This window comes from Chroicocephalus ridibundus, chromosome 1 (genome assembly GCF_963924245.1).
Source record: "Chroicocephalus ridibundus chromosome 1, bChrRid1.1, whole genome shotgun sequence".
NCBI classification, from domain to species: Eukaryota; Metazoa; Chordata; class Aves; order Charadriiformes; family Laridae; genus Chroicocephalus; species Chroicocephalus ridibundus.
In genome coordinates, this window is record NC_086284.1 from 141,419,276 (window position 1) to 141,435,331 (window position 16,056).

The 16,056-nt window shown below is 45.0% G+C and overlaps 1 protein-coding gene and 1 long non-coding RNA gene across 2 annotated transcripts; one reads left to right on the forward strand and one right to left on the reverse strand.

Annotated features, from left to right (window-relative positions):
• Nucleotides 1-48: 48 nt before the first annotated feature.
• On the reverse strand, nt 49-4,988 carry LOC134525413 (uncharacterized). The gene is made up of 3 exons (XR_010073764.1): nt 4,974-4,988; nt 2,624-2,798; nt 49-1,779 (listed from the first exon to the last, which is right to left on the reverse strand). It is a non-coding gene; the product is annotated as an uncharacterized LOC134525413 (long non-coding RNA).
• Nucleotides 4,989-4,991: 3 nt separating this feature from the next.
• Nucleotides 4,992-12,126, forward strand: LOC134525402 (C-type lectin domain family 2 member B-like). The gene is made up of 5 exons (XM_063356246.1): nt 4,992-5,336; nt 5,715-5,804; nt 6,572-6,741; nt 8,654-8,757; nt 9,696-12,126. Exons 1-5 carry the CDS (start codon nt 5,114-5,116, stop codon nt 9,829-9,831), a joined length of 723 nt encoding a protein of 240 aa, XP_063212316.1. The 5' UTR covers nt 4,992-5,113; the 3' UTR covers nt 9,832-12,126.
• The last annotated feature ends 3,930 nt before the right edge of the window (nt 12,127-16,056 follow it).

The following is a 16,056-nucleotide window of genomic DNA, read 5'->3' on the forward strand; positions in this document are numbered from 1 at the left end:
AGTACTAGAGTAATAAACCTCATACTGTTAATTTATTGATCAAATTCATTTTCAGTAATGAATAATTGAATATCTACAACTGGTGAGGTATTTCATGAAGACAAGTTACTTTGATCTTCTATCAGACCTCTAACTGTTTGATAAATATGTGTGAAGGCAGGTAAATTAGGTGTTGATAGGATGCTAATGAAATTTGTCTGTTAATGAAGAGGTAAAAAGTATTATTATTTGGAGATAATGGTTTGGACAATGGTTCTTTGGAGTTGTTCCCTAGCACATTTTGATGCCCTCTCTTCAACTTCTTTCTGTCACAGTAGCTCTGTGAGGATGATAGGATTCACTAGCATGTTTCATTTCAGAGTTTAATTTCATGCAATGAAGTGAACTCATTTGCATTTCCCTTTATTTCTATTTTCCAAACAAAAACAATCTGCCCTGATCGTTACTGAATGGTTACAGTGACCTTTTCTGCGCAGCACGGTGTCTGTTGTAACACAGCCGGGCTCACCCAGTGTATAAAGTGTATTTCCTGGGTCATCCTGCTGGGATCGAATCCAGACCTTTTGCAGCACCCAAAGCACCCAGGCTTAAGCATTCTTCCACTGCTTAAGCTTGCAGATGGATAATATTGAAGTGAAAGTACCTGTCCGTTATGTAAGTAGAGGGCCTTGCAGGAAGTGAATTGATCTCCCAGACTCTGCATCCTGCTGTCATCACACTTGCTCTTTGCCTTTCTAATCAGCTACTCTCTTTGCTATATACAAATTGGAGACCCCTTAGCAAGTCACCTGTGAGTGCTGCCTTCACCCCCTCCAAGAAAATGTGACTGATTCCATTTAAATAAAAGCCTAACAAAGCAAAGGAAAATCAACAGGGACAGATGTCACTATCATCTTCCATTCATTTCCACATATGTGCAGAGGACTGCACTACTATACCTCATGTTGTTGCAGGGGGCAGACTGAAGATATACTTAATGCAGAGATTCGAGAGCTCCCTGTGCAGACGGGGCTGCGGAGGCTCCACTGAGATTCACAGGTAACCAGTGACTTGGATACCTCAGGTAATGCTGCAGGCAGCACAGCCTTTGATCCCATAGAAGAGTTCTGCATGGGACAGTGGGAGCACATCTGGCCTCCACTGTGCCAGTGGGAGGTAGGCCTGACTTCTACTTAAAAATACACAAAAGAATTTTTAAAAAATGAAAGACAGAATGACTCCCACATTTGTGAAAAGATAAGCTGGCTGTATTACGTAGTTGCCTTCCACGTGTGACAATAAAGAAGCCCTCGAGACCAGATATACAAGCAGCCCACACAGTAAGCCTGGAGTCTATGCCGGGAGATGCGATGCTGACTTTGTGCACTAAGGTATAATCAAGTGAGTTACTGGTGATAAGCAAAGACCAGACATGCATACACCATATGGATGGCCAGGCAAGAAGCTACACTCTTAAGAGTAGTAAGGATGCAGCAAAAAGAAAAAAAAAAGTTTACAGCTGCATCATCTGGATTTTTATCCATGGGGAGAATTCTGTTTCCTTTTAAATTCTGCCTGGACGTTATTCAACCTTAGACTGACATCAAAACAACTGAAGTAGTAATGGAAGTCCCAGGTTTTTTGACTGTGCAGTACTAATGTTGTTGTGCTTGACTGCTGTGATCCTGGAGCCCAGTAGTCAGAGGAGATATATCTCAAATGGAAAATGTTCCAAAAACTTACCAAACACAATGGTCACCACCACCGGCAGAAATCCCAAAGATACACATAGCCCACAGGCTGTGAAAAAGAGGATCATTAATGGTGTTGTATACATGAGCACTTAGGCTCAGACTATATTTCAGTATTAAGTGAGACAGCAGTAGGGATAGCCTTTCACTTAAGCTCTAAGTATGTAAATACAAAGCACTACTGAAGTCAAACATTATATACACATATATAAACATATATAAATTGACATTTATATAACTGGACCATTTGATAAAATGACCAACTATCACCGAATTGGCTTTTTTTTTTTATCTGTATACACCCTAAAGTTTTCCACAGAAGTGCAGACCCTTGTATAGCAAGGATCCAGTCCCAAGTTTACTATCGCCTCTATATTTTGCAGACCTCTTAGCAATAATTGCTGGAGGCTGAGAACTCGCAGGTCATCACTGACGCCAAGCAAGCTACACCCATGTTTGGAAAACAGGAGAATGCTCTCACACAACTGAAACATTAAAGGCTGACGTTCAGAGTATGGCTGCAGTCTTGAATCAAATGTATTTTCTCTTTGTCACAAGCCCACCTTCACACACAAACTTCAATGCAGATGTGCAAGCTCATCTGTTGCAAAGGCACAAATTATTTTCTCTAATGAGGTTTGTCTTCACTTTCTGCATCTTACCCAAGAATATTTCACACAGGTAAATGCCTGTTTTCACATAAAAGAATCAAACATAAACAGTCCACACTTGGATCAAACGTAACAGTTAATTTTTATGACTACAGCTTTGCCTAGAAGTAAATTCACAGGCTTTGTCTTGTCCAAGCCAGGAGACCTGGAACTAGATTCGGAGCTAGACTTCAACTTCCTGCAGGAAGGTGTCTTACCAAACACAAAAGAAAAAAGTCTTACATATTCTCCGCGAGAAGCACTCTTTACAGCGCCTCCCTGCCTTCCGCACCCATGAACAGGCTGTCACTTCTTGTTTGGCATCTGGTTTGACATTAGTAGAGTCTACATTCACAAAAGGTGCTTGTGCCGTCCAGGTGGCCTCAGCCTCCTGTTCATCTTCAGGCTCCATCTACAGCTGGGAAACAAAGAAGTTATGTTTAATGAGTGCTTCCCCTAATGTCTATAAATGAGTGGAAACAGTAGAAATCTCAAAGCTGCCTTAGTTATTGCCTGTACCTGAGAGGATGAGGGGAGGGTGGACAGAGAAATGAGGAAACAAATACAAAATAAGGAGCTTGTGCAACATATTTGAGGCCCACCAAAAGAAGGTGGGCCTCAGATACATTGCAAATATCCTCCTTCCCAGGGAGGGGGGCAATAAGGACTGTAATGGAGGGTAAGGGAAGGACAGAGCAGATGGGAACAATGTGACAGGGAAGGGATAGGGCATATCCAGGCAGCAAGGAAAGGAAAAAAACCCAGAGTTTTCTGCTTCACCACTAGGCAGTTTAAAGCAGTTTTGTCTGCATGCGAAAAGTTTGGGCAATTTCCCAAGTGAGGCAGAACCTGGTCTGCAGGTTCACCGTGTTCTTTTCTGCTCACTCCAAGAAGTGGGTTTTCTCACCGTTTTCCTTAAATTCCACTTTCAATTCCATAAATTTAACAGAAAAAGTCGTCCAGAGAAGAATATGCAGCTATAAACATCATTGTGTCCATGCAGAAATGTCAATTCATCTTCATGAGTTAGGTTATAATAGGGAAAAAAAACCAACCCTACTCCTCTTTAGAAAAAAGACTTCAATATCCTTACTTTCATTACTGTTATTATTAGGCATGTACCACTTAACATAAATAAGAGGCCTCCTCAAGTTCACAAATTCGTAATGGTAGTTAGGTGCCTAAATATCTCTAAGACTCAGACTCCACTTGTGCTTGCTCTACGTGAAGCAGGAAGAAACTAAGGCTTGGAATCACATTCTCCAGTAAGGTATTCTTTCACCATGTTTGCTCATGGACTGGGCCTCTTCCCTCCACTGAGCACGCTACACTTTGTTACTGCACAGGAAATGCACTGGTTCTGACTCCAGCCACAGAGGAGTTTCTCCTAAACCTTCTTGTCCACACTAGAGAAAAAGCTTCTCCCCTACCCTTGGCTTTTGGGATGTAACAGTGAGCAGCACAGACAGCTGAGGTACAGGTGAGCTCTGTAACACAAGGCACTTGTTGAAGGCAGGTGCATTTCAAAGAAGGTTTGGAAAATTGAAGATTGAATCACTATTTCCTTTGGAAGAAACACCAGCAGGAGCTTTGTTTGTTCTAGGCCACAAGACAACTGCAAGCAAACCACGGAGATCCAGGCCACACCTGCTTTAAACAAACACATTCTCCTCCTCATTAGTCATAGAATGGTTTAGGTTGGAAGGGACCTTCAAGATCACCTAGTTCCAACCCCCCTGCCGTGGGCAGGGACACCTCCCACTAGACCAGGCTGCTCAAAGCCCCACCCAGCCTGGCCTTGAACACTTCCAGGGATGGGGCATCCACAGCTTCCCTGGGCAACCTGTTCCAGTGTCTCACCACCCTCAGAGTAAAGAATTTCTTCCTGATATCGAAACTACATCTACCCTCTTCCAGTTTGAAGCCATTAGCCCTCATTCTATCACTACATGCCCTTGTAAAAAGTCCCTCCACAGCTTTCTTGCAGGCCCCCTTCAGGCACTGTAAAGTATAAGGTCCCCCTGGGGCCTTCTCTTCTCCAGGCTGAACAACCCCAACTCTCTCAGCCTGTCCCCATAGCAGAGGTGCTCCAGCCCTCTATCATCTTCATGGCCCTCCTCTGGACCCGCTCCAACAGGTCCATGTCCTCCTTATGTTGGGGGCCACACAGCTGGACGCAGTACTGCAGGTGGGGTCTCACCAGAGCAGAATAGAGGGGCAGAATCATCTCCCTCGACCTGCTGGCCACGCTTCTTTTGATACTGCGAGCCATCCCCATTTTCCTCCTCTTCAGCGCCACCTTCGCTTCTGATTTGGCTTTGTCGGGGGGTGCACGCGGGCCCCCGGCCTGAGCCCTAGCAGCAGCAGCAGCACCCCATACCTTCTCCCGGCGCCGCCGGCGGGGGGTTTCCGCTTGCCGGCCCCCGCCGCCCCCTGCGTGCGGTGAAGCGGCGGCCCACGACGGCCGCCACGTGGGTGCGAGACCGGCCATCGCCACCCGCCCGCCCCGGGCCTCGCTGCCCGCTTGGCTCTTCCCTACCCCGCTCCCCGATGGCTCTAGCGGGCTCTGCCCGGGCCCCCACCCGCCCCTTACCGCCGCCGCCGCCGCCGCCGCCGTCCGCCGTGCCGCCGCCGGGACCAGGATCCTCCTCCGCGCCGCGCTGTGCTGCGCCTCGGGCGCCTCCCGTGGCTGAAAAGAAGAGGCAGCGAGGGGGCTTCCGCCCCGCGGCGGCGATGGAGGAGCCAGGCGGCAGCGAGGTCTCGTTCTCCCCGTCCTGGCGCCGGGATGCCCTGCGGCGGCTCCGGCGGCTCCGGCGGCGGATCTCCTCTGACCCGCTGCTGGCCCGGCTGTTGCCCGGGGACGGGTCGCCCACGTCCCGCCGGTCGGTGGTTGTGGTGAGGGGGCCGATGCCGAAGGGGAAGCCGGCGACGGACTGGAGACGCCAAGTGTGGCCGGGTGAGACAGACGGGCGAGCCGGGACGGTACCTGCGGCGAAGTCCCAGCCGTGCCCGGGAAGAGAGGGGTGAGGTGGGGTGGGCAGGGGACCGCCCTTCCCCCCTGAGGGCGGTACCGTGGGCATTTAGCGCTCGGGGAACTGTATTCTGCGAGGATATTTCTGTGGGATTGCGCAATTTAATACACTTGAAAATGCGGTCAGTTTTAGAGGTACCGACGCGCTGCAGTACCCAGTCGTTTCCGGGGTAGTTGCAAGGGTTTGGAACATCTTAATGAAGTAAATATATCTGCATGGGGGTTTTTTTTGACCTGAGTTTTCAGTTCCTTACACATGCTGTTTATTCCTTGACATGCGTTAATATTTCTTTCTCTCCTTAGATATGTTTTCTCACTTCTCTTTCTGGAAAAGAATTGTGGGAATTCTCATCACTGTTGCTGTGATTTTACTCTTAACATGGATTACTCTATGTAAGCAAACCTATTTAAAAAAAAATTAGCTCTGGAAAGAGAAATTCTCCCTTTAGTTACATTGTCTCTTCATTGCTGAGGGGTGAGAGGTATTTTCACTGGCTTTCAGCTCTCTCACACACCCTGTCATGGCAGCAGAAAGATTAGAATCCCACAAAGGAAAATGAAACTAAATTGTGTTACGAGCTGGTCCTTAGTTTAATTTTTTAAACTGTTTGCAGGACTTCCTTGTACTGCAGCATAGCAAAATGCTGAGGAGTGGCAAAGCGTAAGCGGAGTTAGGGAGGCAGTACTGACTTTTTAATTTGATGGTTCTGGCCTAGAGAGTTATGACTGAGTACATTGAACCAGAACCTGTTTCAGGTCAAATTTTAGCTGCTTCACAGTAGATAACTAGTGTCTATATCAGCACTCTTTGTCAGAGACAGCCTTCTGCCCTGATGTTCTCGCCCGTGGTGTCCCTGGTGCAGTTGTAGCTTTGCACTTTGCACCTGCTGGAGTCTGTCTGCTGGCACGTGCCCAGCATGTGAGCATATAATCAGAGATTACTGGACACGCTGTAGCCGGTATAACTAGAAAAACTAAGACTGAGCAGAATCCTTCAGTTGTATTGTGTTCACCCATCTCCTGATTAATTCAGTGCAAGTTGCAGATATTTTTAAGGTAGAAGAAGAAGGTCCAGAATGTGTAAATGTGTATATGGTTGTATTTTAAATAGGTAATGATGAGTAAGTAACACTCTCTTCATTTCTTCATTTGAACAAAAGATCCACCTAAGTTACCACAGCTGGAGCCGTGCCCTGATGACTGGCTGTACTACAGGAAGAAGTGTTACTATCATTCAGACAGCAGATCCCCGGCAGATTGGAATTCCAGTCAGGAGGCCTGCTCTAACTACGGAGCTTCCCTTGCAGTGATTGGCAACCACCAAGAGCTGGTAAGATGTCCAGCGCCTTGAATTCAGTGTTATATCTGCTGCCCTAACAGTTTCTGTAACTCCCTCACTTGTTCCCTTGTATAGCTTGAAACCCAGCATACTGTGTGGCGGACTTGTTAGCTGTGAGTCATAGAATCATAGAATTGTTAGGGTTGGAAGGGACCTTAAAGATCATCAAGTTACAACCCTCCTGCCATGGGCAGGGACACCTCCCACTAGATCAGGTTGCTCAGAGCCGTGAGTCGGTACAACCTACAGAGTTCATAGAATCATAGAATGTATTGAGTTGGAAGGGACCTTTAAAGCTCATCTAGTCCAACCTCCCTGCAATAAGCAGGATCTTCTTCAACTAGATCAGGTTGCTCAGAGCCTCATCAAGCCTGGCCTTGAATGTCTCCAGGGATGGGGCCTCCACCACCTCTCTGGGCAACCTGTTCCAGTGCCTCACCACCCACATTGTAAAGAACTTCCTATTCACTTCACACTTCCTACTTCAGTGCGACGTGGTCTGCTCACCAAAATCCGCTGTAGAAATTCTATTATTACCTTAGAGGGTATTGCAGAAATTAAAAGTATAGATTAAAAGTAAAGCCTGAAAGAATATGACCATGGAGTTGTGAATCCCAATTACTAATAAAGAAGGTGTGTTGGGGTTTTTTTTGAACTGGCAATTTATATGTGCATTTTAAGTTAGGCAATTTATCCTGTCCTCTCCCCTCACACCCTCTTGATGTTCATTTCCTCCCCAGGGTACCCAAAATACAGTAAACAGCAATTCCCACACTAAATATAACCTCTAAACTAATTTTGAGTTTACAGACCACTAGTGCATATCTATATGTTTTGTCTTCTTGATACAGTTTAAGGACATGGTTCTTTTAAAGGGTGCTTTCTTTACAAATGGTTTAGTGGCCAACTGAGGAACAGAAATGTGTTGTTAGTTCTGTGCAAAATAGCCAATTTCTTTGTTTCCACAAAAGGCGAAGACCAGCTGTGGTTATATGATGCTGAGACTCATGGTATTGAAAATACCTGGTTCATGCAGTAGTTCCTACCTGTGTGTTTTGTTGTTTTCAAACCATTTTTTTTTTTGCTTTGCTTTTTAAATCTCCTGTAGTGTCCTACCGATTCAGAGTGTTCTGTATGGCTGAGAAATGCAAAAGAAAATTGCACTACAGCAAATGTGTTTTCAGAGATGATTATAGGATCATAAGGAAATAATTGAGAAAGTCTTTATGTTATTCATACTGCAGATGGTAAACTACATGTGTGCCCTCGAATGTCCTGGAGTTTGAGTTTAGGTAGGCCCAGCTGGCTTTACAGTCAGGAATATGAGGAACAGGACACAGAACAGACTCACGCGCTTATGATACTATTAGCGTCAAGAGTAAAAGTGTGAAAATTGGGGGATTTTAAATTTGATAGAGGCGCAACGTAAGTGACATCCAAGGAATTATGGTGATGTAACGCAATCAAGGCAACCTGTGCTGAGTCAGGCACTGTCCCCCCGCTAAATACATGTCCTTGTACTGAAATGTCATTTTCCTGGTGATACAGTGAAACCATTGTACTAGTGTGTGATGTGATATGGTGTATCTAATGACATACGTGGATGTTTTTAATTATGGGGTGGGACAGGGTATAGGTGAATGGTCAGTAACACTCTGCATGACTACCAACTAAATAGCTGGGACCTCACTGACTATTAGTAATGGATCTAAGGCTTCCTTTAGTATTTCATCTAATCAAATTCAGCAGTAAAACATCAGTGACCTGTGGAAAAAAAAAAGTCCACCATTGTATATTCTGTGACACAGTTTATATCTGCGCAGTTTTTATACAAAAAGCTATATAATCATCATCATAAAAAAATCTAACGGCCATTTGTCATTTTATTCTGTGTTTTGTCTAGAACTTTATAATGTATCGAATACGAATAACAGACTTCTGGATTGGGCTGCGCAGGAAAGGAAACAAATTCTTCTGGGTGAATGGAGAGTCATTTGACACGAACTTGTGAGTTTTCTTTCAAATACATTATGCGGGAGGAGACTCAGTAGCTTTTTCGTCCAAGTAGAAAAGTTATTCTGTGTTACCTATTCCACTGTAGATAAACTGGTGTATCTTAGCAAATGAGGGCTGTCAAATGGCTGTAAAAACATTAATACTATGCTAATAAAACTAGTTATGTCCCCAGAGAAGTATGGAAGGGGCATCATTGCCTGCTTTTTCATGTGGTTACATAGCAGCTGTTGGGTTATGCCTAGAGTAACTTGTTTCTGTACAATCCCACTATACGAGATGGATAACATTTGTCCTATTAGGAAGAATTACTGATGTTAGACATTATAATTTGTTTGAATTAGCTTGCCCTGTTGGCCTCGCAGGGTTCAACACTCAGCTAGTGTAGACAGGGCTTCCTAAGACCAACTGAGACACTCAGGACCATGTTGGAAGGCCACTGGGCTGGGGGATTGTGCCTCAGAAAGCATCGTTTTTAGCCACATCCTGGAGACGGGCTTTCTTTGCAGCCACATCCTGTGTATTCTGCAGAGACTCAGCAAAATTGGTGGGAAGAGGTGGTAGGGCTCCATTCTGTACTGGAGGAGTACTGCTGCCATGGGTCCTGCTGGGACCCACTCTCTCCTTCTCTGAAGAATTGTGCCTTCTATGCTCACAACACGTTGTAGACTGTGAAGTACAAGTACACGTGGTACCTCTCTGTGGGGATCAAGGCAGCTTGTTTTAATAGTAGGTGCATCAGAGTATTGCCATGTGTTTCACATGCATGTGAACTCTGATCCTTTCAATGAGAAGCAGGGGTCATTTAAAATCATTCTCTAGTTTGTTCTCTGCAGTCTTTAAGACCCAATTTTACAAAGATTAAGAAATAGGTGTTATAATATTTAGACCAAAATTCTGCTCTGACTTTTATTTTTCTCTTGGCTTTTTAGATTTCATGTCAATATAACAAATGACGGAGACTGTGTCCATATAGATTCAGCCTTCATCTCTACCAGAAAGTGCTCCTCACGCAGGAACTGGCTTTGCACCATTGGTCAGTTTAATCCCAAGACAAGCTCTTACTAGGGAAGAGCTGGCTGTGCAGATACAGACTTCCTCCATGAGAAGCTGGAATTTGGAATACTGAAAGTCATTGTTGTAGGAGGTCCACAGTGGCAAGATGTGCTGTGACGAGGATCATATCCAAACTTCTCCAAGCGAAGCGATACGGGGAGTAATAGTGACTCCATGAGAAAGAGGTAATTGGTTAAGAAGTGGCAGTACCGAGAGAGGAAACAATGATACAACGGCAGTTGCAAAGAACAGAAGTTGCTTCTTGGTAATACAGTTTCATTGTGGAAACTGCTGAAGGACATGGCAATTAATACTTTTCTCGAGAACTCTTCACGATTGCAAAACATAATTTTTTAAGGCAGCTAAAAACATTGTTACATGGATGTGAAGATCTTAGTGAAAATGCAATTTTTACAATAGTGTGTTTTTTCCTCTTCTCTATGGAACTCGCTAATTCTTTGTCTAAGAACTTTGTTTGTCTTTGTGGTAAGTGGATGAGATTTCATAAGGTGTTTTGACTTCCTTCCTCTTCTTTTTCCATGGGGTTTTCAAATGTGATTGGTGTGTAATGTCCAAGGAAATAAATGGGAGCTTTGTAAACCAGGAAGGCAGATAATGACTAGGTCTTCTGGTGAATGGCACTGCTGTTATGGGGCATACAGAGTGGGACAGATTACAGATGTTCTTCTCTATCCCTCTGGACTGATCTAGAAACATGACTGCAGCTACCCCAAACTTCCCTGAATATGTGGCAGCAATAGGAAAGCTCCCAGACTGAATCACGCACAACTGTTGTTTTGGGAGGGCTGACAAAGTCAACTGGATTTGGAAGGGGAGAAACATGTCTGTCTAGCATGGAAAGGGTTCTAAGACTGCTTAAAGTGAGGTGCTTGTGGTATTTGTCTGTTTGCCTGTGCAGGGTTAAAAAAAGCTTTTCTTGTTTCCAGCACAGCTATTTTATCAAGCGACTTGTGTGGGCAAGGATAGTTTAACAGTCCATGGGATAGATGCACTAGGACTAAATAGCATAGCACCCTGAATTAAACTGTTTAAATTCTTGGTATGATGCCCTCAAAATGGGCAGTGGGGGCACGGGAGGCTCACCTGGAAGCTCTGTGGTTTGTTTCTGTCTGTTCACTCTCAGGTTCAGCAGATACCTGTACAATGACTGCTTCCCAAGATACATGATTTACAAAGGGTGATTACTGTCTTCAAAAATGTGAACTAGAAGACAGGCTTTTTAAGCTAGGAAAATGTTCTAGTTTGGAAACAGAATGCCACATTAAGCTCAGAGAAGCTCACAGAGAAGATGAAGAGTTTGGCATGTTGATCTTCAAAGAACTGGGAAGAAAAAATTTCAAATTGCTGTAAACACACTTGGTATTTATCCAGAAGTTGTACTTCTTTGGAGGGAAAGAAATAGGTGAGACGAGAAACTGGACCAGAGTATATCTTCATTCCCCATCGTAGTTCCCCAAGAAAGCATAGGAACAGAAGGGGAAGCACCTTGTAAGGAACCGAGGACATGGTTCAGATTGCCAGGGTAGGGACCTATTTCCCACCATGTGTCAAAAGTCCAGTTGAAAGAGTCCGCATGAAGTGCCAAAAAGGGCGACAAGTCCGTTTTGCTGTCACTGTAAACTGCCTTGTCAGTATGCCAATAAATACTTCCAGTAATTGCTCCTAGTGATGCTTTGGGTCTCTGCTTTTGGTTGAGCTTGCACCCCTGCTTTAGGTTTGTGGTGGTCTAGGACTGCTTTGTTTAACTTAGGGTACCTGCTTCCTTACCCGTGTTTAGTTGCTGTCAGTAAAAGCAGAACATCAGTGGAATGTCGGTAGGCACAGAACATTTCGGGACAGTTAAATTCACAAACTCTGTGTAGGACCATGACAGAGTTTGTGAATTCATCATGACTGCTCCTCCCATGCCCCAGCCCAGGGGCTCAGGACCCCATTTCAGCTCAACCGATCCCTTGATTTACCAGCTTGATCTGGACACTTGTCTGAGCCAGGCTACTGACTGCATCTTCCCTGCTCGCATTAAAAGTCTCACATGGCAGCTAAATTACAGCTAATTGCTAATAGATAATTGAAATAGCTTTAAGAAAACTAAATCCCACGTGAACTTCCCCTCATTTTAAGCTTCTTTTTGTCAAGGAAAACTTGCACAATAGTCACCGGTGGTGTGAGCTTCCCAAGCAACGTTAGGTGAGGAACATAGCAACAGTCACACAAGTGATTTTGTAATGCAATTCAACAGGTGACTTGCTGAATGGGATTTCCTTTAAGCTTTCCATCAGAGTAGTAACCCACAAAAACAGAAGTTGAAAATAATATTTGAATAAATATGATTGCTGTGTACATTTCCTGGATTATTTAACCACTGCGGTTAAAATTGAAACGGGCTGGATGGGTACTTTATTTCTTGCTCTTCTGGGCTATAAAGTTCTTGTGCAGTGCGCTCTTTGGCAGGTAGATCAGTTTTCGCTGCATGATCTGCACAGTATCTAACATACTTGTCTGTGAACAATTAATACAATAGTAATTAGATTTATTATAACAATTAAATTACATGCATTTTCAAAAGTAGTTTCCCAATTCACCAAATAACATATTCCATCTCCCACAGTATGAAATTCCCCTGTGATTCCCTTGTGCATCCCTACCACAGTCGGAGATGCTGTGAACATTCTCAATTCCCAATGGTTTCATGCTACCCCTAGTTCTGTAACTGATGGAAAAATTATGATTTTCATTTAAAAAAATTGACTGGAACAGGCACATAAACCCAGCTGGTGAGAAATAATCAACAACTGGAAGTTTTGCACAATGCTGAGCTCCATGGGAAGAGCAGAAGTTTGTGGGAACTTAATCTCCTGCCCTGCAAACCTGTGTCCTCTTCCAACAGCAAATCTAAAATAAAGTCAGTCCCCATTTCAGCTGGACTATAGGTTGCAAGTTTCATAAATTCATAAAGGTCTGTCATCGTCCTCCCCCTAAAATTTATCTTTTGCTCCTACAAAAAACATTATGCCATGATTTCACATCATGTTAAGGGCAGGTCTGCACTGGCATAGATACTGTTTGTTGTGGTATTTCACCATGTCTGGCATAACTTTGTCTCAGGCAAGGCATGAGTACCTGCTTTTACTCCTCTCAAGTTGCAAGCTACATGCACAAGCGTTCGCAGTGGCTTCATGGTTGCTGTGGGAAATCTAACCCAGCAGAGAGGTACCGTGGCATGGACATGCACAGCCTGATTGGGTGTGAAGTCTGCCAAAACACCACACAGAAAAATGCATGTCTCTCTCTTGCTGCTGCTTCTCCTTAGCCCTTACCAGGGAGAAGGAAGCAGGGAGGGAGCAGGATGCACAAGGCAGATGTGCAATATGGAGCTTTACCCTCCAAAATTACTCCTGGCTTCAGCCATGCCTATTCCACCTGCAGAGCTGCTGGGTTGGATGCCTGTTGGTCCAGGACAGCTCTTGAACACTTGGACTCTCTACAGTATCTCCATAAGGCAGGAGATATCAGTGATGCAGCCGCCTCTAGGCAGGGAGGTTTCATACTCATCGTGGCCGTTCCCTGAGTCAAGCTGGTTGGAGTCCACTTGTCTTTTCCATCGTCCCCACGCAGGCTGGTCCCTGCTTCTGCACAGCCATTTCCACACTAACCACTTTAGGAACCGCTTCCAATCACTTCTTCCTTTTCCAGACTGACAGGCTGTGGGGAGGGAGAAGAGGCTTAAGCACCAGTGATGACAAAGTCAGAGGAACTGAACAGATCTTCACAGTCCAACAGGGAAGGATTACAGGAAGGGTACTGTGAAAGGCTCAATGAAGGACTTAACTGCTTACAGTTGAGACTGTTTGTACTTCAGACATGTTGGATGTGCCAGGTGGCCTTTGAGAAGACTGGGCTGATCTTGCTACATAGCTGCCCAGGTAGCATCCCATGTATGCTCGCCATTCACTGTGGTGAAAAGGGAAGTAACCATTATATTTGGAAATCAGTGACCCTTAGTGGTCCCCGCCAGCTGCCTATGGCCACTCAGCCCACCGTTGGGAAATTCGCAGCTGGAGATGCTGCAGATACTCTGTCCGCTGTGGGTACCCTGGGTGAGCTGAAACCTCCTGAGTATTCAGCATTTAATCCACAGGGTAAACTTGGAGAAGCTCTGCCACTCCAGCTGGTCTCAGGCAGATCATTATGGAGAGCGTATTCCCTCTCCTGTCTCTGTACTGTGTTACCCTGGACATGAAGCGATATATATGGATCCTGACAGTGCCTTCGTATGGTGCCCCTGTGCAGCTGAACAAGGTTGCATACTGTGCATGTGCCTGGCTGAAATCTGGACACTGATCACCAGCTATGGTTCACACAGCACGTGCTGCGCCCATTGCTGTGTCCTTGCCTCCCTCCCCAGGAGCCAAGATCATAGAATCATAGAATAGAATCATAGAATCATCTAGGTTGGAAGGGACCTTTCAGATCATCGAGTCCAACCATCAACCTAACTCTGACAAAACCGCCACTAACCCACGTCCCTCAGCACCACGTCTGCCCGGCTTTTAAATACCTCCAGGGATGGTGACTCCACCACTGCCCTGGGCAGCCTGTTCCAATGCTTGACAACCCTTTCGGTGAAGAAATTTTTGCTAAGATCCATCCTAAATCTCCCCTGGCACAACTTGAGGCCTTTTCCTCTTGTCCCATCACCTGTTCCTTGGGAGAAGAGACTGACCCCTCCTGGCTACCCCCTCCTTTCAGGTAGCTGTAGAGAGCGAGAAGGTCTCCCCTCAGCCTCCTTTTCTCCAGGCTGAACACCCTCAGCTCCCTCAGACACTCCTCACAAGACTTGTGCCTCAAACCAGTTTAACTATCATCAGATCTCATCACTGCCCTAGTCTTCTGGTCCTGGCCCTGCAGAAAAGCCACCAAGAAACCTGCCCAGCTCACACAAAACTTCCCCAAATCTCCCCCAGGGAGAACAGCACATCGGCTGGCGTGAGCCAGGCTGGCGGGAAGGTCACACTAACCTAGAGACAGCGTTTGCAAAAATCACTGCAGAGGTAAAGCACAAAGCTGGGTCCAGGAAACGATGTAAATTGAGTTTGTCTGCGCTGACAATAGCTCTTGATTAGAGGCTTCCAAAGCTCCTGAGGAGCTTGCAAATTCTTTTTTTTCCCCCCAAGTCACAGACCACAGCAGCCTCGGGATCAGAAAAAGCGGACTTACAGTGGGTGTAAAGGGGAGTAGGGTCCTTTATTCATTTGCACACCCCTGCCACATCCAGCTATGGCCCAAACTCCACTTTCAGGGGGGCTGCACAAATACAGGAGAGAGCTGCAAGGACAAGGTCATGAAAGTAATTCAAAGAGCTTATCAAGGTTTAGTGTTTCCTCCCCATAAACAGGTCAAGACAAGGGAGGAGAAAAAAAAAGAAAAAGGCTTTTTGATATTTTAAACGTTGTCAAATTTGCAAGCAAATGCTTTGAAATACAAAGGCTTTTTTTTTTTTTTTAATGGAATGTATTTTCTGGTGTTTAAACAAAGCAAGTACCTGGCAACAAAACCCCGAGCCAAATTATTGTTAACAATGAAACAATAATTGCAGCAATAAATAGGATATGTTGAAAATTATAGCAGCCTGAAAACATTTACCCCATCTGACAATATATGGGACAATTTAGCTCCTGATGAGCAACATAATTCCTGGTTTTACTATTATACAGAGATTCCTGCAAAGTAAAGTTGTCATACACATCCATAAAATATATATGGAGCAAAGTTAATTCAGGGAGATGCACTTTTATCTTCAGTAAATAAACTTTTTGCTAGATGTTGTCCTCATTACCCTGTCATGCATTATAACAACTTCCCAAGCCCTCCTTGTTTCCAAAGCAGGCTTTGGTTCATTCCAGGGGAAGCGAACATGTTATCGATTAAGTACGCCAACTAAAATTATAGGCTGTTCACAGTTGCTTATATTTCCATTATTATCACAGTCTATTACAGCATACTGCCATGTGGCACTCTGCAATATGTCACATTTCTTCAAATGACGGTCACAATCCTGCTAAAAGCTATTTATAGCGCTGTGTATGCACAGGACTTACGGCACAGAGCGAGGAAAGAGAACTTCCCATGGGTGCAAAGCTGCAGTCGGGCCCTCGACCTCCTGCATCTGATCGCTGCCTCAAGCCAGGGGCTTATCCAAGGCTCCTTTTACACTCA

Coding starts and splice junctions, on each gene's coding strand:
- LOC134525402 (XM_063356246.1), top strand. CDS start 5,114: ATGGAGGAGCCAGGCGGCAGCGAGGTCTCGTTCTCCCCGTCCTGGCGC. Junction 5,805..6,571: donor CTTAACATGGATTACTCTAT/GTAAGCAAACCT, acceptor TTTGAACAAAAG/ATCCACCTAAGTTACCACAG. Junction 8,758..9,695: donor GAGTCATTTGACACGAACTT/GTGAGTTTTCTT, acceptor TTGGCTTTTTAG/ATTTCATGTCAATATAACAA.